The 24,778-nt window shown below is 54.1% G+C and overlaps 2 protein-coding genes and 1 non-coding gene across 7 annotated transcripts; 2 read left to right on the forward strand and 1 right to left on the reverse strand.

The window, feature by feature from the left end:
* On the forward strand, positions 1 to 13,860 carry KRI1 (KRI1 homolog). Of its 2 annotated transcripts, XM_039466058.2 has the most exons (19): positions 1 to 129; positions 245 to 318; positions 990 to 1,095; positions 2,549 to 2,657; positions 3,330 to 3,384; positions 3,466 to 3,515; positions 3,914 to 4,010; positions 4,099 to 4,176; positions 4,721 to 4,848; positions 5,255 to 5,381; positions 5,477 to 5,572; positions 5,654 to 5,824; positions 6,761 to 6,836; positions 6,940 to 7,019; positions 7,096 to 7,222; positions 7,309 to 7,439; positions 10,837 to 10,901; positions 10,991 to 11,089; positions 12,204 to 13,860. In XM_039466058.2, the coding sequence occupies exons 1-19, from the start codon at positions 36 to 38 to the stop codon at positions 12,541 to 12,543; spliced, it is 2,103 nt and encodes a 700-aa protein (XP_039321992.2). In that variant the 5' UTR covers positions 1 to 35; the 3' UTR covers positions 12,544 to 13,860. The 2 variants fall into 2 exon arrangements, with proteins under 2 accessions (XP_039321992.2, XP_039321991.2); XM_039466057.2 differs by lacking the exon at positions 1 to 129 and having other exon boundaries at positions 144 to 318.
* On the reverse strand, positions 13,609 to 23,172 carry ATG4D (autophagy related 4D cysteine peptidase). 4 transcript variants are annotated; one of them, XM_039466060.2, is made up of 10 exons: positions 22,607 to 23,170; positions 22,030 to 22,113; positions 21,766 to 21,939; positions 19,729 to 20,005; positions 19,591 to 19,655; positions 17,867 to 17,997; positions 14,950 to 15,028; positions 14,807 to 14,883; positions 14,600 to 14,719; positions 13,609 to 14,058 (listed from the first exon to the last, which is right to left on the reverse strand). In XM_039466060.2, exons 1-10 carry the CDS (start codon positions 22,839 to 22,841, stop codon positions 13,876 to 13,878), a joined length of 1,425 nt encoding a protein of 474 aa, XP_039321994.1. In that variant the 5' UTR covers positions 22,842 to 23,170; the 3' UTR covers positions 13,609 to 13,875. The 4 variants fall into 4 exon arrangements, with proteins under 4 accessions (XP_039321994.1, XP_039321996.1, XP_039321993.1 ...); XM_039466062.2 differs by having other exon boundaries at positions 22,030 to 22,187; positions 22,607 to 22,697; XM_039466059.2 differs by having other exon boundaries at positions 14,807 to 15,028; positions 22,607 to 23,172.
* LOC120362873 (U7 small nuclear RNA) lies at positions 15,708 to 15,769 on the forward strand. Its single transcript, XR_005578667.1, has one exon. It is a non-coding gene; the product is annotated as a U7 small nuclear RNA (small nuclear RNA).
* Positions 23,173 to 24,778: the final 1,606 nt, after the last annotated feature.

Here is a 24,778-nt window from a genome sequence, read left to right on the forward strand (position 1 = left end):
CTCAATGCGCGTGCGCAGTGGGCCACAGAGCCGCCATGCCGGAACCTCACGGGTCGTCGCTGCTGCGGGTGAACGCGGCGTTTGCCGCGCGGTACAACCGCTACCGGGAGCGCGAGGAACTGCAGCGGCGTGAGTGTGGAGCGCATGCGCGCGGGAGCGTACGCGCGCTGGACGGGTGGGAAGTGGGGAGTCGAGCTGGCCCCGCGGGCTGACCTGGGGGGGGCATTACGTCTGTGCCCCGCAGTGAAGGATCGCTACGGGGACCGGGAGAGCGGCGGCGACTCTAGCTCCGAGTCGGACTCCAGTGACGAGCGCGTGGTGCGTGTCCCCTTCCCGTCCTGGGGATGCAGAGGAGTCCAAGCCCCCCTACCGACCCAGACGTAGACGGGGGGGTTAGCCCTCAACCCCAGAGCGCCCTGCGGGAGCGTCCAGCTCCCGCCTCCGCCCCCACCGTGAGGCACGGAAAGCTCTCTTCCTCTGCCCAGGGGAGCCAAATTTCCCCCTATTTTCTCTCCCCTGCCACGATCCACCTGCCCACTTTGATTCTGGGGCGACTCCTCTGTCCCCCAAGAACCCCCTTCCCCTTTCATCCTCGAGTCTAGCCATTTTTCAGTGTACCCCTTGTGCCACGTGGGGCGCCCAACTTCTGCCCACATCAACCCTGATCTTGGTCCCACTGTGGGCCTGGCCCAGCCCCTCCCCGCTGTCTCCCTTGCGCCCTCAGCCCACCTGCTCCTTGTCAAGTCCTTGTCTTCCCCAGGAATTACCTTCTTGCCCCTCGCCTTCCTTTACCCATATCCTGTACACCTGTGGCCCGCCCTTGCCTACCCCAAGAGGGCCCCTCCCTCCTGTTGTTGACCACCTGCCTCTCTCCCCAGCCAGATCCCTCCCTCGCTCCATCCCAATCCCTACGCTGAGCTCACCTTCTGGTGCCAGGGCTCTTATTACCTGCCTTCTGAAGTCTGTCCCCAACCCTTTTCCTGCCCTAGGTATTTGACCCCCAGCAGGAGCGGGACTTTTACAGAACGCTCTCCTTGTTGAAGAAGAAGGACCCCCGCATTTATCAGAAAGATGCCACCTTCTATCAAAGAACAGGTCTGGGGGCACACCTGTCAGCCTCTCCGTTCCTGAGGAACGGAATCCGGGGTCCTTTCCTGTATGGATTCGGAGAAGTGACTTGAATTCTCTCAGCGTCTTTTCCTGTCTGTAAAGTATATCTAATGGTACCATCTACCCTCAGGGCTGTTTTAAGGATAGACTGGGTTTTTCCCAGTTTACACAGTTCATCTGTTGTGATTATTGAATGAATTGCTTCACAAGTCCTTAGCAAGAGCCTAGGTTATTACCTGGTAGTGGGGTTAATGACTGTGTGCTTGGCACTGTTCATGGTGGGAGTTGCTGACTGAATGATTCCAACTCCACTAGGCTGGGCAGATGGTTCAAACCTCTGATCCCAGCACTTTGGGAGGCTGAGGTAGGATGGTCACTTGAGGCCAGGAGTTTGAGACCATTGTGGGCAACATAGCAAGACCCCATTTTTTTTTTCCCCCTTGGAGACAGAGTCTTGCTCTGTCGCCCAGGCTGGAGTGCAGTGGTGCAGTCTCGGCTCACTGCAGTGTCCACCTCCCAGGTTCACACAATTCTCCTGCCTCAGCCTCTTGAGTAGCTGGGATTACAGGCACCCGCCACCAAACCTGGCTAATTTTTCTATTTTTCGTAGAGACGGGGTTTTACAGTGTTGGCCAGGCTGGTCTTGAATTGGCCGGTCTCAAACTCCTGACCTTGTGGTCCGCCCACCTCAGCCTCTCAAAGTGCTAGGAATACAGGCGTGAGCCACTGCACCTGGCTGCAAGACCCCATTTTTACAAAAGATACAGAACTTAGCTGGACATGCTGGCATGTGCCTAGCGTCCCAGGTATTTGGGAGGCTGAGGTGGGAGGATTGCTTGAGCCCCTGAGTTTGAGGCTGCAGTGAGCTGTGAGTTAGGATCTTGGCACTGTACTCCAGCCTGAGCAACAGACTGAGACCCCAACTCTCAAAAAACTAATTATAATAATTAATCAGGTTGGGCATGGTGGTTCATGCCTGTAATCCTAGCACTTGGGGAGGCTGAGGTGGGAGGATCACTTGAAGTTAGGAGTTGGAGATCAACCTGGCCAACATGGTAAAACCTTGTCTCTACTGAAAATACAAAAATTAGCTGGGTGTGGTTTTGCACAGCTGTAATCCCAGCTACTCGGGAGGCTGAGGCAGGAGAATTGCTGGAACCTGGGATTCAGAGGATGCAGTGAGCCGAGATCACGCCATGCACTCCAGCCTGGGCAACATAGGGAGACTCTCCCTACAAATAATAGTCAAAGCAGGAATTCCTGACTGAATGGCCCCAACCCCACCAGACGGTGACAAGCACAATACTCTTAGACAGCTGGGAATTGGTGGATTGGGGATTTGAATCCTTTGTCTAACCCTGGCCCTGCCTTTTGGGATTCTCTGCCAGGGGAAAGAAGAGGGTTGTGGGTAATGGCAGGTGTCTTGGTGGGTTAACAGCATCGTCATCAGACAGCGAGGAGGAGCCAGCAGCTTCGGAGAAGCAGAAAAAAGTACAGCCCATGTACCTGAAGGACTACGAGAGGAAGGTCATCCTGGAGAAGGAAGGGTATGGAGAAGGCCCACATCTCCACCCCCTGGTCCCCAGCCCTCTCAGGTTTATGGGGGTCTTGGGGCAGGAGAGGAAAAAAGCTGGCAACCTGGGCCAGGCATGGGCTCATGCCTGTAATCCTAGCACTTTGGTAAGCCAAGGCAATAGGATTGCTTGAGGACAGTAGTTCGAGACCAGCCTGGGCAACATACTTGTCTTTACAACATTAAAAATTAGCTGGGCATGATGATGGGTCTCTGTACAGTCCCAGCTCCTCAGGAGGCTGAGGCGGGAGGATTCCTTGAGCCCAGGAGATGAAGGCTGCAGTGAACTATAATCAGGCCACTGCACTGCAGCCTAAGCAACAAAGCAAGACCTTGTTGCCAAAAAAAGGCAACCTGGCACGGTGGCTCATGCCTGTAATCCCAGCATTTTGGGAGGCCGAGACGGGTGGATCACCTGAGGTCAGGAGACCAGCCTGGCCAACATGGCAAAACCCCATCTCTACAAAAAATACAAAAACGTGGAAACTCAGTAGAATTGCAGATACTCCTGAGCACAGGAGCCTCAGTGACTCCATAAGCCTCTCAGGATCCCCACCAGCTGTTGCTTGGAACAGCTGCCTTGCATGGGCATGGGGACAGGCAGGCCGGGAAGATACTTTCTAAAGACCTCACTTTTCCTGTACAGCAAATATGTTGACGAGGAGAACTCAGATGGGGAAACTTCCAATCACAGACTCCAGGTGTGTGGGGTGGAGACTGGGTCCCGGGGGGGTGCCGGGCCCGGGGCTGGCCTGAGACCCACAGCCCTCTCTCCTTTGCAGCGGACCTCATCACAAAGTTATGTGGAGGAACAGAAACAGCTCAAAGAAAGGTGAGGCTGGGCCGTTAGGAGTGGCCAGTAGAGGAAAGCTGAGGCTCAGGGATTGGACAGGCAGGTGTTCAAAATTGAGCTCTGTCTCTTTCTCTCCACCTGCTTCTGTTTCCTCATCATCTAAATGAGGTTAATGACATCACAGCACAATTCTGAGCTTGTTGAGAGGAGAGGTCAGGGCTTAGTAAATGGGGTCCATCTTGGGGCAGCCAGTCGGGTGAGGTGGCTCATGCCTGTAATCCCAGGGCTTTGGGAGGCAGAAGAGGGAGGATCACTTGAGCCCAGGAGTTCAAGACCAGCCTGGACAACATAGGGAGACCCCATCTCTACAAAATAAAATGAATGTTGGGGCAGCAGACAGGGGCCAGCCTATCCTGAGGCTTTTCTCTCATGGGCAGCTTCCGGGCATTTGTGGAGGACAGTGAGGACGAGGACAGTGCTGGGGAGGGCGGCTCTAGTTTGCTGCAGAAACGTGCCAAAACCAGGCAGGAGAAGGTGGGTATTGGGGCCCGGCTGTACCACTGGGGGGCAGCATGGGGGGTGGCTGAGTGTCTGCAGATGCTCAGTGCTGGCCTTCCCCCAGGCCCAGGAGGAGGCCGACTACATTGAGTGGCTGAAGGGACAGAAAGAGATTCGGAACCCAGAGTCCCTGAAGGAACTGGTGAGTTCTCGCATGTGGTCACCAATGGAGTAGACCACGTGTTCTGCCTCCAACTATTTACAAAAAATAACCCACTGAAAATGAGGTGTGTGCATCTGTGGGCCTCAGTTCCCACATCTCATAATATGGGGATAGGCTGAGTGCGGTGGCTCACACCTGTAATCCCAGTGCTTTGGGAGGTCAAGGCAGGAGGATTGCTTGAGGCCAGGAGTTTGAGACCAGCTTGGGCAACACAGCAAAACCTCTCTACAAAAAAATGAAAAAATTAGCCAGGCATGGTGGCACGTGCCTGTAGTCTCAGGTACTTGGGAGGCTATTGTGGGAGGATCGCGTGAGCCTGGGAGGTGAATCTGCAGTGAGCTATGATTGCACTACTGTACTCTAACCTGGATGGTAGAGCAAGACCCTGTCTTGAAATAAAAAAAAAGAAAGGTGGGGGGCTAATGTCACCTACTGCAGAGGCTGGCTATGAGGTCCACGTGGTGACCATGCCTGTCCTTTCCTGTCCTCCATTGACCGAGGTCCTGTCTTCTGTCACCCCCAGACCCATCTCAAGGAATACTGGAACAACCCTGAGTTGGATGAAGGGGAGCAGTTTCTGCGGGATTACATCCTCAACAAACGCTACGAGGAGGAGGAAGATGAGGAGGAGGATGAGGAGGAAGATGAGGGGTGAGCCGCTGTGCCTCTCCAGGGCCTAGATTTAGGGTGTTCTTCCTGAAATATCCCCAAGCGGCACTGGCCAGGAGGCAGAGGGCACCACGCATGTATTTTCTTCACAGATGGTGGCAGAGTTAGTCATATGTATTTTCTTCACAGATGGTGGCAGAGTTAGTCTTCTGCAAGACAGAGCCACAGAGTGTGGGCTCTGGAGCCAGATGGCACTGCCTCAAATCCTGGTTCTGTTTTGAGACTTCCATGCCTCAGTTTCCCCATATGTAAAATAACAATGGCAGCGTGCACCTTGTAGCGTTGTGAGAATTAAATGTGTTCATACATTTTGTACTCAGGCGTGCAGGAAATGTGAGCTCAACCTCCCTTGGCTGGCCCCCCAGCCTCACTGCATCTTGTGCCTCAGGGTCCCGGGTCCCCCAGTCCAGCTGGCTGTGGATGACTCCTCAGACGAGGGGGAGCTGTTTCTTAAGAAGCAGGAAGACTTCGAACACAAGTACAACTTCCGTTTTGAGGAGCCGGACTCGGCATCGGTGTGTGGCTGGGGAGGACTCGGCCCCCGGGGTCCATGCCCAGAGAGCCCCACATCATCTCTGTGGCCCTTCTGGGCTTTTCTGCTCCTCTCTAGGTCAAGACCTACCCACGCAGCATTGCGTCCTCTGTGCGCCGTAAGGATGAGCGCAGGAAGGAGAAGAGGGAAGAGACTCGGGAGCGCAAGAAGAGGGTGAGTGTGGGGCCAGCTGGGGAGGACCCCTCAGCCCTTCAGGAAAGCCCATGCCTTCCCTCCCTCTGCCTGGGCCTGCAGGAGAAAGCAAAGAAGCAGGAAGAGCTCAAGCAGCTGAAGAACCTGAAGAGGAAGGAGATTCTGGCCAAGCTGGAGAAGCTGCGGAAAGTCACGGGCAATGAGACGCTGGGGCTCGAGGAGAGGGACCTTGAGGACGACTTCGACCCAGCCCAGCATGACCAGCTCATGGAGGTATGGCCCCTCATCCTGTAATGCTGACCTCACACAAACGTGGCTCTCGCTGGGCACAGTGGCTCATGCCTGTAATCCCAGCACTTTGGGAGGCTGAGGCGGGTGGATCACTTAAGTCGGGAGTTTGAGATCAGCCTGGCCAACATGGTGAAACCACATCTCTACTAAAAAATAGAAAAATTAGCCAGGTATAGTGGTGGGCACCTGTAACCCCAGCTACTTGGGAGGCTAAGACAGAATTACTTGAACCCGGGAGGCAGAGGTTGCAGTAAGCCGAGATTGTGCCACTGCACTCCAGCCTGGGTGACAGAGCAAGACTACTTAAAAATAAAAAGACTTAAGCTGGTTGCTGTGGTTCACACCTGTAATCCCAGCACTTTGGGAGGCCGAGACGGGCAGATCACCTTAGGTCAGGAGTTCAAGACTAGCTTGGCCAACGTGGTAACACCCCATCTCTACTAAAAATACAAAAATTAGCCAGGCCTAGTAGTGGGTGCCTGTAATCCCAGCAGGCTGAGGCAGGACAATCGCTTGAACCTGGGAGGTGGTGGTTGCAGTGAGCTGAGATTGCGCTATTGCACTCCAGCCTGTGAAACAAGAGGAAGACTTCATCTCAAAAAATAAAAAGACCTGGGGCCTGAGTAGTGCAGTGGGTGTAGGCACCACAGGGGCAAAGGCCTGTAGGAAGGCAAAGAACTGGATCTGTGGAACTGAATGGCGGCCAGTATATCATAGGGTAGAGAGCAAGGGAGCTGGCAGAGGAGCCCGGACATGCAGGGTCCCCCCCACCTTAGGAGCTAGGTCCTGGGAGGGCTCTGGGGAGCCCCACGAGGTGCAGGACTAAAACTGCCACAGAGGGGTCACTGGCAGTATTGTTGGGGACTCAGCTCCTCCGCCTTGAGTGGGCCACGGTGACTCTCAGCCCTGACCCTCCAGAAGTGCTTCGGGGACGAGTACTACGGGGCGGTGGAGGAGGAGAAGCCGCAATTTGAGGAAGAGGAAGGGCTTGAAGGTGAGATCAGCTGGGGTACCAGGCTGGGGCTGAGGGACTGGGGACTGGGCCTGAAGCCCAAGGTCCCGCCCTGACCCCACCTGTCTGTTCTGTCTGCATCCAGATGACTGGAACTGGGACACGTGGGATGGGTCTGAGCAGGATGGAGACTGGAGCCAGCATTGTGAGGACCCCGACTTCAACGTAGGTGTCACGGGTTGGGGGAGTCCCAGGGGCCCTGACTGAGGGCTGGCAGGATCTGACCTGTGTGTCCTGGCAGATGGATGCCGACTACGACCCCAGCCAGCCGAGGAAGAAAAAGCACGAGGCCCCCTTGACAAGCAAGAAGAAGCGCAAGTCACCCTTCGCTGCAGCCGTGGGGCAGGAGAAGCCCGTGTTCGAACCTGGTGAGGCCCAGGTGGGCAGGCTGTGGGTGGGGAAGGGGCTCCTCAGGACCTGGCACAGCCCGGCAACCTGGCTGTGTCTTGAACAGGGGACAAGACATTCGAGGAGTACTTGGATGAGTATTACCGGCTGGACTACGAGGACATCATCGACGACCTGCCCTGTCGCTTCAAGTACCGCACCGTGGTGCCCTGTGACTTTGGCCTCAGCACTGAGGAGGTAGGGCCTAGGCAGGTGGGGACACTGCAGAGGGTACCAGGTATGCGGGAGGGGCAGGAAGCTGGCCCTGAACCCTGATCTCTGTTGCTCAGAAATGGTACAACACAGCGGCCTGTTTCTTCATCTTGAAAATGAAGGGCCGGGTGCGGTGGCTCACGCCTGTGATCCCAACACTTTGGGAGGCCAAGGCAGGCGGATCACAAGGTCAAGAGATCAAGACCATCCTGGCCAACATGGTGAAACTCCGTCTCTACTAAAATACAAAAAAATAACCGGGTGTGCCAGCACACGCCTGTAGTTCCAGCTACTTGGGAGGCTGAACGCAGGAGAGTCACTTGTAGCCAGGAGGCAAAGGTTGCAGTGAGCCGAGATCGCGGCACTGCACTCCAAGCTCCAGACAGTTTCACTAGGTGACAGAGTAAGACTGTCTCAGGAAAAAAAAAAAAATTAGTCCAAATGACAGTACTATTACCTTGCCTCAAAGGTAGTATTACTACCTTCTACATGGTGGGGCCTCAAAACAGTATCTCACCCATGGCATGCCATGCCCCATAAATATTACTTTTTTTGAGATAGTCTTGCTCTGTTCCCCACGTTGGAGTGCAGTGGTGCCAACCTCCTGGGGTCAGGTGATCCTCCCAAGCAGCTGGGACTACAGGAATGTGCCACCATGCCCAATTAAAAAAAAATTTTTTGCCGGGCGCGGTGGCTCAAGCCTGTAATCCCAGCACTTTGGGAGGCCGACGCGGGTGGATCACGAGGTCAAGAGATCGAGACCAGCCTGGTCAACATGGTGAAACCCCGTCTCTACTAAAAATACAAAAAATTAGCTGGGCATGGTGGCGCGTGCCTGTAATCCCAGCTACTCAGGAGGCTGAGGCAGGAGAATTGCCTGAACCCAGGAGGCGGAGGTTGCGGTGAGCCGAGATCGTGCCATTGCACTCCAGCCTGGGTTAACAAGAGCGAAACTCCGTCTCAAAAAAAAAAAAAAAAAAAAAAAAAAAAAAAAAAAAAAAAAAAATTTTGTGTGCAGTGTTTTACTGCGTTATGCAGGCTGCTCTCAAACTCACTAGGCTTAAACAATCTTCCTGTTTTGGCTTCCCAGAGTGCTGGGGTTATAGGTGTGCGACACCATACCTAGCCAGTATTACTTATTGTTTTTCTTTTTCTTTTTTTTTTTGAGACGGAGTTCCGCTCTTGTTACCCAGGCTGGAGTGCAACGGCACAATCTCGGCTCACTGCAACCTCCGCCTCCTGGGTTCGGGCAATTCTCCTGCCTCAGCCTCCTGAGTAGCTGGGATTACAGGCACGCGCCACCATGCCCAGCTAATGTTTTGTACTTTTAGTAGAGACGGGGTTTCACCATGTTGACCAGGATGGTCTCGATCTCTCGACCTCGTGATCCGCCCGCCTCGGCCTCCCAAAGTGCTGGGATTACAGGCTTGAGCCACCGTGCCCGGCCTGTTTTTCATTTTTTGATTGATTGAGACGGAGTCTTGCTTTGTTGCCTAGGCTGGCATGCAGTGCTGTGATCACAGCTCACTGCAAACTCTGCCTCCCAGGTTCAAATGACTCTCCTGCCTCAGCCTCTCAAGTAGCTGGGACTACAGGCATGTGCCATCATGCCCAATTTTTATATTTTTAGTAGACGCAAGGTTTCACCACGTTGGCCAGGCTGATCTGGAATTCCTGGCCTCGTGTGATCTGCCCTCCTCAGCCCCCAAAGTGCTGGGATTACAGATGTGAGACACTGCGCCCAGCTAATATTATGCTTTTAATTCTCTCAATATGTATCAGCAGCAGTCTGGCTGGTAAGACTTGGTAGCAGGACTGGGCACACTGGCTCACACCTATAATCCCAGTACTCTGGGAGGCTGAGGCAGGAGGATCACTTGAGCCCAGTTCTGAGACTAGCCTGGGCAACATAGGGAGATATAGTTCTAGTTACTTGGGAGGCTGAGGCAGGAGGGTTGCTTGAGTCCAGGAGGTTGAGGCCGCTATGAACATACCACTGCCCTCCAGCCTGGGCAAGAGTGAGACCCTGTTTCAAAAAAAGCCTTGATATCCTCTGGAACTAGGGGACCCAGGTGGGTTAAAGCCCTGGCTTGGCTATTCACTAGCTGTGTCTCCGGACAAGTGATTCCCCCATCTGTAAAATGGGACAATAATTGATAACACCCCAACTTCCGACTTGGAAGGAACAGGCATAAGATCAAATGCGTGTGGCCCATAGCAGGCTGTGGGCATCTACTCTTCCCCGCTTATGACAGCTGAAAGTGCATGACTGTTGCATGGTCAGTAAAAATAGCCAATGTGTACTGAGCCGATACCATCAGCACTCACTTCCCCTTTCTGATGGCCTTCCAGTAGGTTTGGAAACTGAGGCCTAGAGACTGGGAATGAGAGCCTCATGTGTAATTAGGAACCCTGGTGGTTGGGAGCAACCCCTGCCTGTTTTGAGGCTTTGGGGATAACTGGGAATGGGTGACAGCTCAAGAGCTCTGGGGCTCAAACTGAAATCAGTTCAGTCGAGGCCGGGTGCGGTGGCTCAAGCCTGTAATCCCAGCACTTTGGGAAGCCGAGGCGGGTGGATCACGAGGTCAAGAGATTGAGACCAACGGCCGGGCGCGGTGGCTCAAGTCTGTAATCCCAGCACTTTGGGAGGCCGAGGTGGGTGGATCACGAGGTCAAGAGATCGAGACCATCCTGGTCAACATGGTGAAACTCCGTCTCTACTAAAAATACAAAAAATTAGCTGGGCATGGTGGGTGGCACGTGCCTGTAATCCCAGCTACTCAGGAGGCTGAGGCAGGAGAATTGCCTGAACCCAGGAGGCGGAGGTTGCGGTGAGCCAAGATCGTGCCATTGCACTCCAGCCTGGGTAACAAGAGCGAAACTCCGTCTCAAAAAAAAAAAAAAAGAGAGATTGAGACCATCCTGGTCAACATGGTGAAACCCTGTCTCTACTAAAAATACAAAAACTTAGCTGGGCATGGTGGCGCGTGCCTGTAATCTCAGCTATTCGGGAGGCTGAGGCAGGAGAGTTGCCTGAACCCAGGAGGCAGAGGTTGCGGTGAGCCGAGGTCACGCCATTGCACTCCAGCCTGGGTAACAAGAGCGAAACTCTGTCTCAAAAAAAAAAAAAAAGAAATCAGTTTAGCCAACTTCCTAGCCATAAGGCCTAGGGCAAGGATCCATTCTCTGAGCCTCAGTTTCCCCATCTGACCTCTGCAAAAAATACTGGCCTCTGTAGCAGTCAGTCTCTGGCCATGATGGCAGCCCTGCTTGCTGGTAGCAGCATTACTGTTTTGACTAATGAGGTGACTCGGGCTCGCGGAAGAGTCAGGCCCCACATGGGGAATATCACAGCAGGTCCCCACCCTCCCTTCCCATGCAGATCCTCGCTGCTGATGATAAGGAGCTCAACCGGTGGTGCTCTCTGAAGAAGACCTGCATGTACAGGTGACACAGTGGGGCGGGGCCGTGTGTGCAGGGGCGGGCAGCCCGGGGCACTTCCCAGAGCACCCAACAACAGGCCCCTCTGTGTGCAGGTCGGAGCAGGAGGAGCTTCGGGACAAGCGGGCATACAGCCAGAAGGCCCAGAACTCATGGAAAAAGCAGCAGATCTTCAAGTCACTCTGCAGGGAGGAGTAAGCAGTGCTGGCTGGGGAAGTGTGGGTCAGGAGCCCGCCAGGCCCAGGCTTGAGTCTTGGCTCTGTCAGCCTCTTGTTGCATGACTTTGGGAATACAGCGCCTCTCCCCACCTCTCCTCCCCATTCCCCCACTCTGAGACCCGGGTTCTAATCCTGGGTGCCATTGCTGTGACCTTGGGTAAGTCGCTGCCCCTCTCTGGGTCTGCTTCTTGTAAGGTGGATAGACGATTCCACCTCATAAGATTGCTGAGGATGAAGTGAGTTAATTCATGTAAAGTGATGAAGAGATGGTAAATGCCTGATAGGTCTCCGCTGTTATAAGGCACGGGGTGATAGTTACTTAAAACTAAAAAGAGGCCCTGTGCATGCTCCAGCCTCTAATCCCAGCACTTTGGAATAATTGGGTGAAAAGATCGCTTGAGCCCAGGAGCTGGAGGCTGCCGTGAGCTATGATCACACCACTGCACTCCAGCCTGGGTGAAAATGCAAGACCCGGCCGGGCGCGGTGGCTCAAGCCTGTAATCCCAGCACTTTGGGAGGCCGAGGCGGGTGGATCACGAGGTCAAGAGATCGAGACCATCCTGGTCAACATGGTGAAACCCCGTCTCTACCAAAAATACAAAAAATTAGCTGGGCATGGTGGCAGGTGCCTGTAATCCTAGCTACTCAGGAGGCTGAGGCAGGAGAATTGCTTGAACCCAGGAGGCGGAGGTTGCGGTGAGCCGAGATCGTGCCATTGCACTCCAGCCTGGGTAACAAGAGCAAAACTACGTCTCAAAAAAAAAAAAAAAAAGAAAAGAAAATGCAAGACCCTGTCTCTAAGGCGAGAAAAAAAAAAAAAAAAAAAAGCTAACTGATGTGAATAGCTTAGGGCAGGCCCAGGCACAAATATTGGAATCCTCAGCCTCACAATCTAGCCTTTGGGTTCAGCAGAAAAGCCCCGGACTGGCTTTGGCATGAGACCCAGGTCTGAATCCCAAACAGGCCCTCAGTCACTGTGTGGCCGCTTCACTATGCCCCTTCTTTCCCCACCTGTAAAATGGAGCACGCATGCTCAGGAACGAGCCTGATCTTGACAGGCCTGGGCTGAGCCCTGACTTTTCTCCTTCAGGACAGAGACGCCCGCGGAAGCCACAGGGAAGCCACAGAGAGATGAAGCTGGCCCACAGAAGCAGCTGCCAGCGCTTGATGGGGCTGGTGGGAAGCAGCCCCAGCCAGAGAGTCTCCCAGCACAGGAAGAGGAGGCCCCTGTGTTACCCCCAGAGAAGCTAGCCCTGCAGAGGCGGAGGAGGGCCAAGAAGGCACGGCTGCTGGGCCCCACTGTGATGCTTGGTGGACGCGAGTTCAGCCGCAAGAGACTGCAGGCCTTTGGCCTCAACCCCAAACGGCTGCACTTCCGCCAGCTGGGCCGGCAGCGGAGGAAACAGCAGGGGCCCAAGAGCAGCTCCTGAGCCCCAGGGAGCAGGCAGGGGTCTCTGGCTCCTCCCCTCCAGTCAAGCCCTGGACAGGTCTCACACCCACAAGTACTGTCTGTTATAGAGAACCTCACATCTCTGACCAGGCACGCAGCTCATGCCTATAATCCCAGCACTTTTTTTTTTTTTTTTTTGAGACAGAGTCTTACTCTGTCCCCAAGCTGGAGTGCAGTGGCACAATCTCGGCTCACTGCAACCTCTGCCTCCCGGGTTCAAGCAGTTCTGCCTCAGCCTCCCAAGTAGCTGGGACTACAGGCACATGCCACCATGCCCAGCTAATTTTTTTTTTGTATTTTTTAGTAGAGACAGGGTTTCACCATGTTGGCCAGGCTGGTCTCGATCTTTTGACCTTGTGATCCACCCGCCTCAGCCTCCCAAAGTGCTGGGATTACAGGCTTGAGCCACCGTGCCAGGCCTAATCCCGGCACTTTAGGAGGCCAAGGTGAAAGGATCACTTGAGCCCAGGAATTCGAGATGATAAGCCTGGGCAACATATCGAGACTCCATCTCTACAAAATGGGGGCACGTGCCTGTAGTCCTAGCTACTCAAGAGGCTGGGCAAGGAGGATCACTTGAGGCCAGGAGTTTTGAGGCTGCAGTGAGCTGTATGATTGCACCACTGCACTCCAGCCTGGGCAACAAAGCAAGACCTTGTCTTTTTTTTTTTTTTTTGAGACGGAGTTTCGCTCTTGTTACCTAGGCTGGAGTGCAATGGCGCGATCTCGGCTCACCGCAACCTCCGCCTCCTGAGTAGCTGGGATCACAGGCACTCGCCACCATGCCCAGCTAAATGTTTTGTATTTTTAGTAGAGACGGGGTTTCACCATGTTGACCGGGATGGTCTCGATCTCTTGACTGCGTGATCCACCCGCCTCGGCCTCCCAAAGTGCTGGGATTATAGGCTTGAGCCACCGTGCCCGGCCTAAGACCCTGTCTCTTAAAGAAGCACGTGTAGCTGCAGGTAAGGAAGTTATCTCTCTCCTCAAGATACTTCCCAGACATTACATCCCCTCAGAATGCTGCGCCCAGCCACAGCCATCATCTAGTCACACAGCTTTATTGGTCCCCAGCAGCCAGTTTCCCTATGGTGGCTTTGGGACAGGGAGGGCCCGGGCGTCCAGTGCAAACTACAGTACTTGAGTCAGGCCCTGAGGGGGGTGCCCGGGATCCTCCCTGCCCTGCCAGGAGGGCCCCACTGGTGGGTGACAACAGGAAGTACTATCATTGCCAGAGCTCAAGATCCCACACCTGACATGACATAAATAAAAAAATAAATAGTGTTGCTGCTTTTCTCCCAATTCCCTCCCTTTATAAAAACACAAAGTCCTCGGAGCTGGGCCGTTTGGCTCTGAGGAGCCGCCCTGTGCGAGGGAGCCGGAGTGTGGGCTGGGAGAGCTGGGAGCAGAGGTCATCCAGGCTGTGGTCCTGAGCGTGGCCCTCGGCCAGAGTGAACATGGGGTACCGCTCCGTGGCTGAGGAGGAGCTGAGGACCTGGTAGGAGGAGGGGGACGCTCAGCCACAAACAGTGCCAAGCCGTATTCCCTAGCCCTGGTTACTCAGCCACAAATGGTGCCAAGCTGTATTCACTAGCCCTGGTTACTTACTAGCAGGTGCATCTCAAGACTGCCCTCCAGGGCAGGCCAGCCAGCACCTTCCAGCCCCTGGCCACAGGTGGCTCAGCCACTCAGCCAAACAACACTGGGATTTTTGCTGCAAAAACGAAATTCCCCTTCCAGTGACTAGAGAGTGTGTGCCTAGAAGGGCTGGTGGCCATCTTTTGCCCTAGTTACACAGCAGAGAGACAAGGAGGGTTCTCCCCACCTGACTGCCTGGATACAGCAAGTTGACCTGACAGGTGGCCTTGGCCTTGCACATTTTCAGGGGTGGACGTTCTTCACATTTCCCAGATTAGGACACCCAGCCTGGAAGCAGCACCCTAGCTCCACTGGACTCCAGGCCTCTGTTCCTGTTTCACCCCCAGCCCTGCCTGTCCACCCTCCCTCCCCTCCCCTCCAGCTTTCCTCTTGCTCACCCTGGTCAGCTCTGAGCAGAGTGTCTCAAACTCCTTCCTGTCTCCAGCGTAGAAGCCCACAGTACAGCTTGGGTCCATCTTGGCGAAGGCCATCTTGCGGGGCGAGGTGCAGTGGAAGGACTGGGGCAGACAGATGAGGGAGGCTCAGAGGCCCTGGCTGCCCACCCACCATGATCCCAACCACACGCTGCTGGGGCTCCCACTCACCTCCAGGGGAAAGTTGGCCTGGCTGACGTCCACAGTGGGCTGGCAGTAGTGAGGGTCCAAGTATAGCAGGAAGTCATCTGCAGGGGCGCAGGTGTGAGTGGGGATGGGGCGAGGGTTGGGGACTGAGGAGGGGTCAGGCCTACCTTGGTAGCCAATGAAGTACAGCGAGTGCCGCGGCTTCCCGCCCATGATGCCCAGGCACAGCTCACAACGCAGGAGTTCCTGCAGGGAGGGTGTGCAGGTGCTGTGAGGCAGCCATTCAACAAAAGCTTAGCAAACGCCGCCTCAGTGAGAACCCAGCCTCTGGAGGGCACCAGTGATCAAAACCACAAAACACCTGCCCTCAGGGGTTAACATCCTAGTGTGGGAGATGATTATTTTTTTTATAAGGAAGATGATTACATGGGTGTTTTTTATTTTATTTTTTTGAGATGGGAGTCTTACTCTGTCACACAGGCTGGAGTGCAGTGGCATGATCACGGTTCACCGCAACCTCTGCCTCCCGGGTTCAAGTGATTCTCTTGCCTCAGCCTCCTGAATATCTGGGATTACAAGTGCCCACCACCACGCCTGGCTAATTTTTGTACTGTTAGTAGGGACGAGGTTTCACAATGTTGGTCAGGCTGGTATCAAACTCCTCAGCCTCCCAACGTGCTGGAATTACAGGCAGAGATCCACCTGCCGCAGCCTCCCAACGTGCTGGGATTTCAGGCGGAGATCCACCTGCCGCAGCCTCCCAATGTGCTGGGATTACAGGTGGAGATCCACCTGCCTAAGCATCCAAAGGGCTGGGATTACAGGCGGAGCTGATTACATGATTTATCTCATGTGTTAGAGGTGATAACTTTATGGAAAAGAATAAAGGAGGGAGAGGAACCTTGTGATTTTAAGTAAGGAGGTCAAACATTACAACTCCTTTAGAATTTGTCTCATAGGTTTTCTGATCCTCACTGGAAAACCTCCCAATGCAAAAAATATTTTAAGACAGAGGCCAGCTGGGCGCAGTGGCTCAAGCCTGTAATCCCAGCACTTTGGGAGTCCGAGGCGGGTGGATCACGAGGTCAAGAGATCGAGACCATCCTGGTCAACATGGTGAAACCCCGTCTCTACTAAAAATACAAAACATTAGCTGGGCATGGTGGCACGTGCCTGTAATCCCAGCTACTCAGGAGGCTGAGGCAGGAGAATTGCCTGAACCCAGGAGACGGAGGTTGCGGTGAGCTGAGATCGCGCCATTGCACTCTAGCCTGGGTAACAAGAGCAAAACCCCATCTCAAAAAAAAAAAAAAAAAAAATTTAAGACAGCGGCCAGCCAGGCGCAGTGGCTCAAGCCTGTAATCCCAGCACTTTGGGAGGCCGAGGCGGGTGGATCACGAGGTCGAGAGATCGAGACTATCCCGGTCAACATGGTAAAACCCCGTCTCTACTAAAAATACAAAACATTAGCTGGGCATGGTGGCGCGTGCCTGTGATCCCAGCTACTCAGGAGGCTGAGGCAGGAGAATTGCCTGAACCCAGGAGGCGGAGGTTTCGGTGAGCAAGATCGTGCCATTGCACTCCAGCCTGGGTAACAAGAGGGAAATTCCGTCTCAAAAAAAAAAAAAAAAAAAAAAGAGGCCTAACAGTGGCTCATATCTCTAATCTCAGTAGTTTGGGAGGCCAAAGTGGGAGGATCACTTGATCCCAGGAGTTCAAGACCAGCCTGGGCAACATAGTGAGACCCTGTCTCTAAAAAAAAAAAAAAAAGAGCTGAGTGTGGTAGTGAGTGTGCCTGCAGTCCCAGATATTCAGGAGGCTGAGGAGAGAGGATCATTTGAGCCCGGGAGGTTGAGGCTGCAGTAAGCTGAGACCACACCACTGCACTCCACCCTTAGTAACAGAGTGAGACTCTGAATCGATCAATCATAAATAAATAAGAGAGTCAGGGCAGGCCCTATTGAGAGATGATGGAAATAATTGAAGGATTTCTTTTGATGGTTAGTGTTAGTAAAATAACAAATTTTTAAATAAACAGAGCTGACTGTGGTGGTGCCTGCACCCGTAGTCCCAGCTACTCAGGAGCTACATGCATTACAGCTGAAAGAGCTCTCCATGCAGCAGGAGCCGGAAGCACAAAGGCCCTGGGGCAGGAGTGTTCTGAAATCAGGGAGGAGGCCCCTGTGGCTGCTGCAGCAGAGTGTGGGAGGAGATGAGGTCAAGGCAGGAGATGACCTCCAGAAGGTGATTGGGACAAACAGTGTGGGGTTCTGTGGGCCCTGGGGACACTTTGGCTTTTATTCTGATGCAAATACATAGGTGCCTTTCCAGCCTCAGGGCCTCTGTCTTGTTGTTCCTTTTGCCTGGAGCACTCCTCCTCTGGCTCCTCGTTTGCCTGGTGGCTGCAGAGGGCCTTTTCTAGGCTCTCCTGCTACCCTCATCATTTGGGAGGCCAAGGCAGGCGGATTACCTGAGGTCAGGAGTTCAAGACTAGCCTGACCAACATGGAGAAACCTGATCTCTACTAAAAATACAAAATTAGCCGGGCGTGGTGGCGCATGCCTGTAATCCCAACTACTTAGGAGGCTGAGGCAAGAGAAGCACTTGAACCCAGGAGGCAGAGGTTGCAGTGAGCTGAGATCACGTTACTGTACTCCAGCCTGGGCAACAAGAGTGAAACTCTGTCTCCAAAAAAAAAAAAAAGGTCTGGTAGCTCACGCCTGTAATCCCAGCTTGGGAGGCTGAGGCAAGTGGATCACCTGCGGTCAGAAGTTCGAGACCAGCCTGGCCAACATGACGAAACCTGTCTCTACTTAAAATACAAAAATTAGCTGGGCATGGTGGCAGAAACCTGTAATCCCACGCTACTTGGGAGGCTGAGGCAGGAGAATCGCTTGAATCTGGGAGGCAGAGGTTGCAATGAGCCGAGATTGAGCCACTGCACTCCAGCCTGGGGAACAAGAGCGAAACTCCGTCCCAAAAAAAAAGGGATGAGGGACACAACAGAAACAGCAGCCCTAACCCAAGCTAAACAAGTCTGGAGGGCTCCCGGGTGGAGGCGTCCTGGAACTCAGCTGAACCTACCTTCACGCAGGGCACATACACGGGGTTGAGAGTCTCGCCACCCAGTCGCACGGGCACCAGGATGACCACAGACTTCCACTCAGCTGTGGGGTCTGGCCTGGCCACCAGGCGTGCCACATCTGCCTTGTACACTGGAGGGACAAGACAGCAGCAAGTCACCTTCTTGGCAACCCTTCAAGCCCCAGAGTGTGGCCCTCTAACCCCAGGAGCCCAACCTCAACCTTGCAGTTTCTCAGTGGGCAGCACTGTCACCAGCCAAAAACATTGTTCTAGTGTCCTTCGGACACCCCCAGAAAATCCCAGGACCTCCAGGCAGGTGTGGACATCCCCATTTTACAGAGTGGGCAACTGAGGCCCTGGGATGTAGACCAAAAGTATACACAGCTGGGAGAGGTGGAGACTGTTCTCTCAGGCTCCTCCCCAGCCCCAGGCCTGAGGAGTCCTCAGTGACTCCATGCCTTGGTTTACCAATACAGAAACAGAAGCACTTGGCGCTCGGCCCTCGAGCCAGACACCCCGGGTGTGTCCCTCCTCCTCTAGTCCCGTTTACTTGGGCCCATTCTCCTCCCCCTGCCTTGCAGCTACGTAAGCCCATTTCGCACTCCTAGAGAAGCAGATCCGTTTTGGAGTAAAAAATTTTGTGTAAAAAATTTACAAGGGTTGGGCACAGTGGCTCATGCCTGGAATCACAGCACTTTGGGAGGCTGAGGTGGCCGGATCACCCGAGGCCAGGAGTTCAAGACCTTCCAAAAATAGTGAAACCCTGGCTCTACTAAAATACAAAAATTAGCCAGGCATGGGGGTGCGCACCTGTATCCCAGCTACTCAGGAGGCGGAGACAAGAATCACCTGAACCTGGGAGGCAGACAGTTGCAATGAGCCGAGATCATGCCACTGCACTCCAGTCTGGGTCAGAGTGACCTGACCTCAGGTGATCCACCTGCCTCAGCCTCCCAAAGTGCCAGGATTATAGGCATGAGCCACTGCACCTGGCCTTTTTTTTTTATTTTATTTTTTTAAGATAGGATCCTACTCTGTCACCCAGGCTAGTATACAGTGGCAAAATCACAGCTCACTGTAACCTCGAACTCCCAGGCTTAATCAAGCAATCCTCCCACCTCAGCCTCCTGAGTAGCTGGGACTACAGTATGTGCCACCACACCTGGCCTCTATTCTATCACTCAAGGTGTGGTGGCACTATCACCCTGATGTTTCTTCTCCCAGTTCCAGAGGGAGAGAAGGAGAAGAGGGACTGTCTCCCACTACACAGGACTGGCACCCTTCCCCAGTTTCCCTCTGCCCCAGAACTTGTTCCAGCCTCTGAGGAAGGTGCATTCTTTTTTTTTTTTTCCTTTTTCCTGAGACAGAGTCTCGCTCTTGTTACCCAGGCTGGAGTGCAATAGCGCAATCTCGGCTCACCGCCACCTCCGCCTCCTGGGTTCAGGCAATTCTCCTGTCTCAGCCTCCTGAGTAGCTGGGATTACAGGCACGCACAACCATGCCCAGCTAATTTTTTGTATTTTTAGTAGAGACGGGGTTTTACCTTGTTGACCAGGATGGTCTCGATCTCTTGACCTCATGATCCACCCGCCTCAGCCTCCCAAAGTGCTGGGATTACAGGCGTGAGCCACCCCGCCCGGTGAGGAAGGTGCATTCTAAGAAGCAGGTGAGTTACAGTGTGGCTCAGGGTGGGACCCCCATGATTTCGGCTCCCAGCCCCTTACCTGTGCAGTCCTGAGAAACATACACCACCAGGCGGGTGACCTCGGAGGAGCTCTCCACGGCTTTCCTGGGGGAGGGAGGGAAGGCCTTAGTGCCTGCGGGTATCCAGCAGCTCCCATGATCCCTGCAGCGGCCCTTACCTGAGGATGTGTGCCACCAGCGATGGCCCATACCAGTCACCTGCCTTCTTGCCTGAACTCTGCCCCAGCTCCACCAGCCGGTGAAGGCCAAATGGGGCCTGGGGGTGGTCGGCGAACCAGGACACAATCTGCCGGTGCCGGCGTTCCTGCTCCAGCTCAGGGGCACCCTGGGCCCAGCATGGGGGCATCCAGCGGGCAGGGCCATGGTACCGGCTGGGAGAGGCTGGCCCTGACAGCTCAGGGGGGCCCAGGCCTGTGCCCTCGGCCCATGTCCAGTCTGGTGGAATGGAGCACACAGTCAAACAGTGCTAGTGTGTGGGGGGCAGAGGTCCCATCTACACATGTACCGCATACAATGCTAATGCCCCTGAACCTAGTGATTCAACAGAATTTACATACTCCTGAAACTTATCCTTATTTATTTATTTACTTTTCATTACTTAAAGACGGGATTTCAGCTGGACGTGGTGGCTCAAGCCTGTAATCCCAGCACTTTGGGAGACTTAGGCGGGCGAGGGGGAGTGGGGTTCATGAAATCAGAAGATGGAAACCACCTGGCCAATGTGGTGAAACCCCATCTGTAATAAAACAAAAATACAAAAAAGGCAGACAGGCATAGTGGCAGGCACCTGAAATCTTAGCTACTCACGAGGCCGAGGCAGGAAAATTGCTTGAACCAGGAGCAGGGGTTGCTGTGAACCAAGAATGCTCTACTGCACTTCAGCCTGGACAATGGAGCAAGACTTGGTCTCAAAAACAATAAGAATAATAAATATATAAATAAAGACAAGATCTCACTGTCAGCCAGACTGGAATGCAGTGGCATGATCATGACTCCCCACAGCCTCTAAATCCTGGGCTTAACAGATTCTCCTGCCTCAGCCTCTTGAGTAGTTGGAATCACAAGCACATGCCACCACACTGGGCTAATTTTTAAAAATTTTTTTGTAGAAACAGGAGTCTCATCATGTTGCCCAGGCTGGTGCCGAACGCCTATGTTCAAGCCATCCTCCTGCCTCAGCCTCCCAGTGTGCTGGGATTACAGGTGTGAGCCACCACACTTGACCTGTGGATGTTGCTGGAGTCTCATTCTGTCACCCAGACTGGAGTGCAGTGGCAGGATCATAGCTCACTGCGGCCTTGAACACCTGGGCACAAGTGATTCTCCCTCCTCAGCCTCCCAGGTAGCTGGAATTACCAGCATGCACCACAGGGCCCAGCCAAAACTCTTTTTAATTAATAATTAATTAATTAACTTATTAATTTATTTAGAGACACACTCTCGCTCTGTCGCCAGGTGCCAGGCTGGAGTGCAGTGGCACGATCTTGGCTCACTGCAACCTCCGCCTCCCGGGTTCAAGCAATTCTCCTGCCTCTGCCTCCCGAGTAGCTGGGACTACAGGCGCACACCACCATGCCCAGCTAATTTTTCTATTTTTTTTTAGTAGAGACGGTGTTTCACCATGTTGGCCAGGATGGTCTTGATCTCTTGACCTCGTGATCCGCCTGCCTCAGCCTCCCAAAGTGCTGGGATTACAGGCATGAGCCACGGCGCCCAACCTATTTTTTTATTTTTAATTTTCTGACACAGAGTCTTACTCTGTTGCCCAGGCTGGAGTACAGTAGTGTGATCTCAGCTCACTGCAACCTCCAACTCCTGGGTTCAAGCGATTCTCCTGCCTCAGCCTCCGGTGTAGCTGCGTTACAGGCATGTGCCACCACACCCAGCTAATTTTTGTATTTTTAGTAGAGATGGGGTTTCATCATATTGGCCAGGCTGGTCTTGAACTCCTGATCCCAAGGGATCCACATGCCTAGGCCTCCCAAAGTGCTAGGATTACAGGCATGAGCCACCACACCCAGCCCCGGCTGAAACTCTTAGAAACAACTCTCATCTCTCCAAAATTTACCTGACACACAATTCCAACGTGACTTTGAACTCTTAGTAGTTTCCAAGTAATTCTAATACTGCTGATATGGCGATTGACCCTGTAATCCTAGTCCACCCCTTCCCCCACTCCCATCCCCGGGGCTCACCTCTAGGCAGGAAATGCAGCAGTAAGCCCTGTGCCAGCATCATCTGGCCACTGCGTAACATGCACCCCCAGCCACAGTCCGAGGTCAGGCAGCCCCCAGGAAGGGGCGGGAAGTCCCGGCGGTATGTGAGCCACAGGCGGGACACAAAGTCACGCTGGAAACGCTGGATATCACCTACAAGAGTGCGTCTGTCAGCTGCCACCAGTGACAGTGGGGCAGGCATAGAGAGGTCTCCCCCAACCCTGGTCCCAACCACCAGCTCACCCTCGCCCTCGAAACGGTAGCGGCGGCCACAGAGGTGGATGCTGGAGATCTTGCTAAAGCTGGTCCGGCTTTTAACTGCCCAACCTGGGGAGACGTGGGGGCAGCGCCCAGCGAGATGAAGCACTCGCATGACAGCAACAGCTATTCCATTCCCCCATCTGTGAAATGGGCACGATCCTAGTTCCTATCTCCGAGGTGGCTCTGGGGACTCCGTGCAATAGCCCTCTCAGTCGGAGGTGGGGCCCCCGGTGACAGCTGCAGGAGTGTCCACCATCAATTCAGGATGAAGGAAGGCAGCTCTGATTATTGTACCCATTTTACAGAGAGGAGTAAAAACAGAGGCGCCAAGAAGCAAAGGATTTTGCCCAAGGTCAAACAGGGGAATGGGCGGAGCTTGAAAACACTGCCTATTGGACCTGCCACAGGTCCACCCTGGGCCGGGCAGGGCGGGGGACCCACAGGTGACTCAGGACGGGAGCAAGGTCTGACAGGGCCGAGGTCAGGGCCTGGCAGAGCCGAGGTCTGGTTTTCCTCGACGGCCCCCCACACTCCCAAGATCTCCAAGCCCCCTCCTCACCATACTTCACGTTGTTCCAGGCTGTCAGGAACTTGGCTTTGAACTTGTCCACTTCGTCCGGCTCACTCGTGCCAGCCCCGGTAGAGCCAAGAGCGGGCCCGCTGGCTCCGGAGGGCCCCAGGCCGTTGGGGTCTGGGCCTCGGGAACCACGCGGCCTGCGGGCCTCGGGCCGGCGGCGCGCGTCCTCCGGGCTGCTGCTCCGGTACTGCGCGGCGGCCGGCGACACTGAGTTCATGGACGCGCCGGGAGGGCAGACCGAGGGCCCAGGTGGGGGGCTGCGAACGCTGCCCCGCCAGGTGCCCCGCGGCCGGTTCACGGGGGCCTGGGGAAGGCGCTACTCGGCCCCCGTCCCCAAGCTCCCGGGTCCGGCAGCAGCATCCGCTACAGCTGCCGTAGCCAACGCCATCTTAGCGGCCCAGGACCCCGGATGACGGTGGGCGTGGCCAGGTCCAACGCCCCGCCTCTCCCCGCCCCAGACGCGTTTCTAGCCCGGATCCCAGGTCGCCAGGCGGGGACCTCACACCCGGACACCTCCCCGCGGCCTCCCCACGCCCTCCTTATCACACTGCCAGGCGCGCGACCGTCCCTGCAGGTCTTTATCGGAGGCCGCAGAGCCAGGGAACACCCGCCCCTGGCCCCGCCCCTAGTCCTGCCCCCCAGGGCCTAGGATTGACCTCCTGGCAGGCGCCCAGGTGTGACTGACTGCGCACCTGCCACGCCCGCCCCGCCACCCCAGCGCACGTGCGCGGGCTGCCGACCCAGAACCGGCCCTCACCTGGGAGCAGATCGACTAGTGTGACCTCCGGGGAAAGGCACGCCTCTCTATGCCTCAGTTTCCTCATGTGCAAAATAGGTCTGGAATACACGCAACAACATAGAGGAATCTTCATGTGAATTATGCTAGGAAAAAAATCCAGACTTCCCGCCTCCAAAAAGAAAAGCAATATATAACCTATGGTCCCATTTATAAAAAAACTCCAAAAATGCAACCTTTTCTATAGTAACCTAAACCAGACCAGTGGTTGGTTGCTGGAGGGTGAGAGTGGTCAAGTGAGGGAGGGAGGGATGAATAAAGCGCGCCAGGAAAGTTTTTCAGTGTCTGTTTTGTTTTTTCAGGATCTGGCTCTGTTGTCAGACTGCAGTGCAGTGACACTGTATAGCTCACTGCAGCCTCCGATCATCCAGCCTCAGCCTCCAGAGTAGCTGGGATCACAAACGGGAGCCACCACGCCTGGTTAAATAAAAAAAATTTTTTTTGTAGATACGGAGTCTTGCTGTGTTGTCCAGTCTGGACTCAAACTCCTGCCTTAATGAGTTCCTCCCGCCTCAGCCTCTCAAAATGCTGGGATTACAGGCATGAGCCACCACCTCAGGCAGAAGGAAATTTTTTGGAACTGTGGATAAATTCTGTACCTTGACTGTAATAGTGGCTTCATAGGTGTGAAAACTCGTCAGACTGTATGCTTAAAATGTGCATTTTTTATGTCTATACCTCAATAAAGCTGTAAAAAAAACAAAAAACAAAAACAAAAAAAACCCCTTTATTTTAAAAAGCAGTCAATTAACTTTTTATAGAGACAGGGTCTCTCTATGTTGTCTAGGCTGGCCTGAAACTCCTTAGCTCAAGTGATCCCCCTGCCTCAGCCTCCCAAGTAGCTGAGCCTACAGGAAAATATTTTGATTTTTACTTTTTTTTTTTGAGACGGAGTTTCGCTCTTGTTACCCAGGCTGGAGTGCAATGGCGCGATCTCGGCTCACCGCAACCTCCGCCTCCTGGGTTCAGGCAATTCTCCTGCCTCAGCCTCCTGAGTAGCTGGGATTACAGGCACGCACCACCATGCCCAGCTAATTTTTTGTATTTTTAGTAGAGACGGGGTTTCACCATGTTGACCAGGTTGGTCTCGATCTCTCGACCTCGTGATCCACCCGCCTCGGCCTCCCAAAGTGCTGGGATTACAGGCTTGAGCCACCGCGCCCAGCGATTTTTACTTTTTAATTCTTTTCTCAAAACTTGCAAGGCCCAAACAGATTTTTATTGTTGTTGAGATAGGGTCTTGCTCTGTCAATCCCAGCCATCTGAGTTGCTGGGATTACAGGTGACCGCCACCATGTCCAGCTAATCTTTGTATTTTTTTTTTTTTTCCCGGGATGGAGTCTCGGTCTGTCACCTAG

The sequence above is a fragment of the Saimiri boliviensis genome, chromosome 14, assembly GCF_048565385.1.
Source record: "Saimiri boliviensis isolate mSaiBol1 chromosome 14, mSaiBol1.pri, whole genome shotgun sequence".
NCBI classification, from domain to species: Eukaryota; Metazoa; Chordata; class Mammalia; order Primates; family Cebidae; genus Saimiri; species Saimiri boliviensis.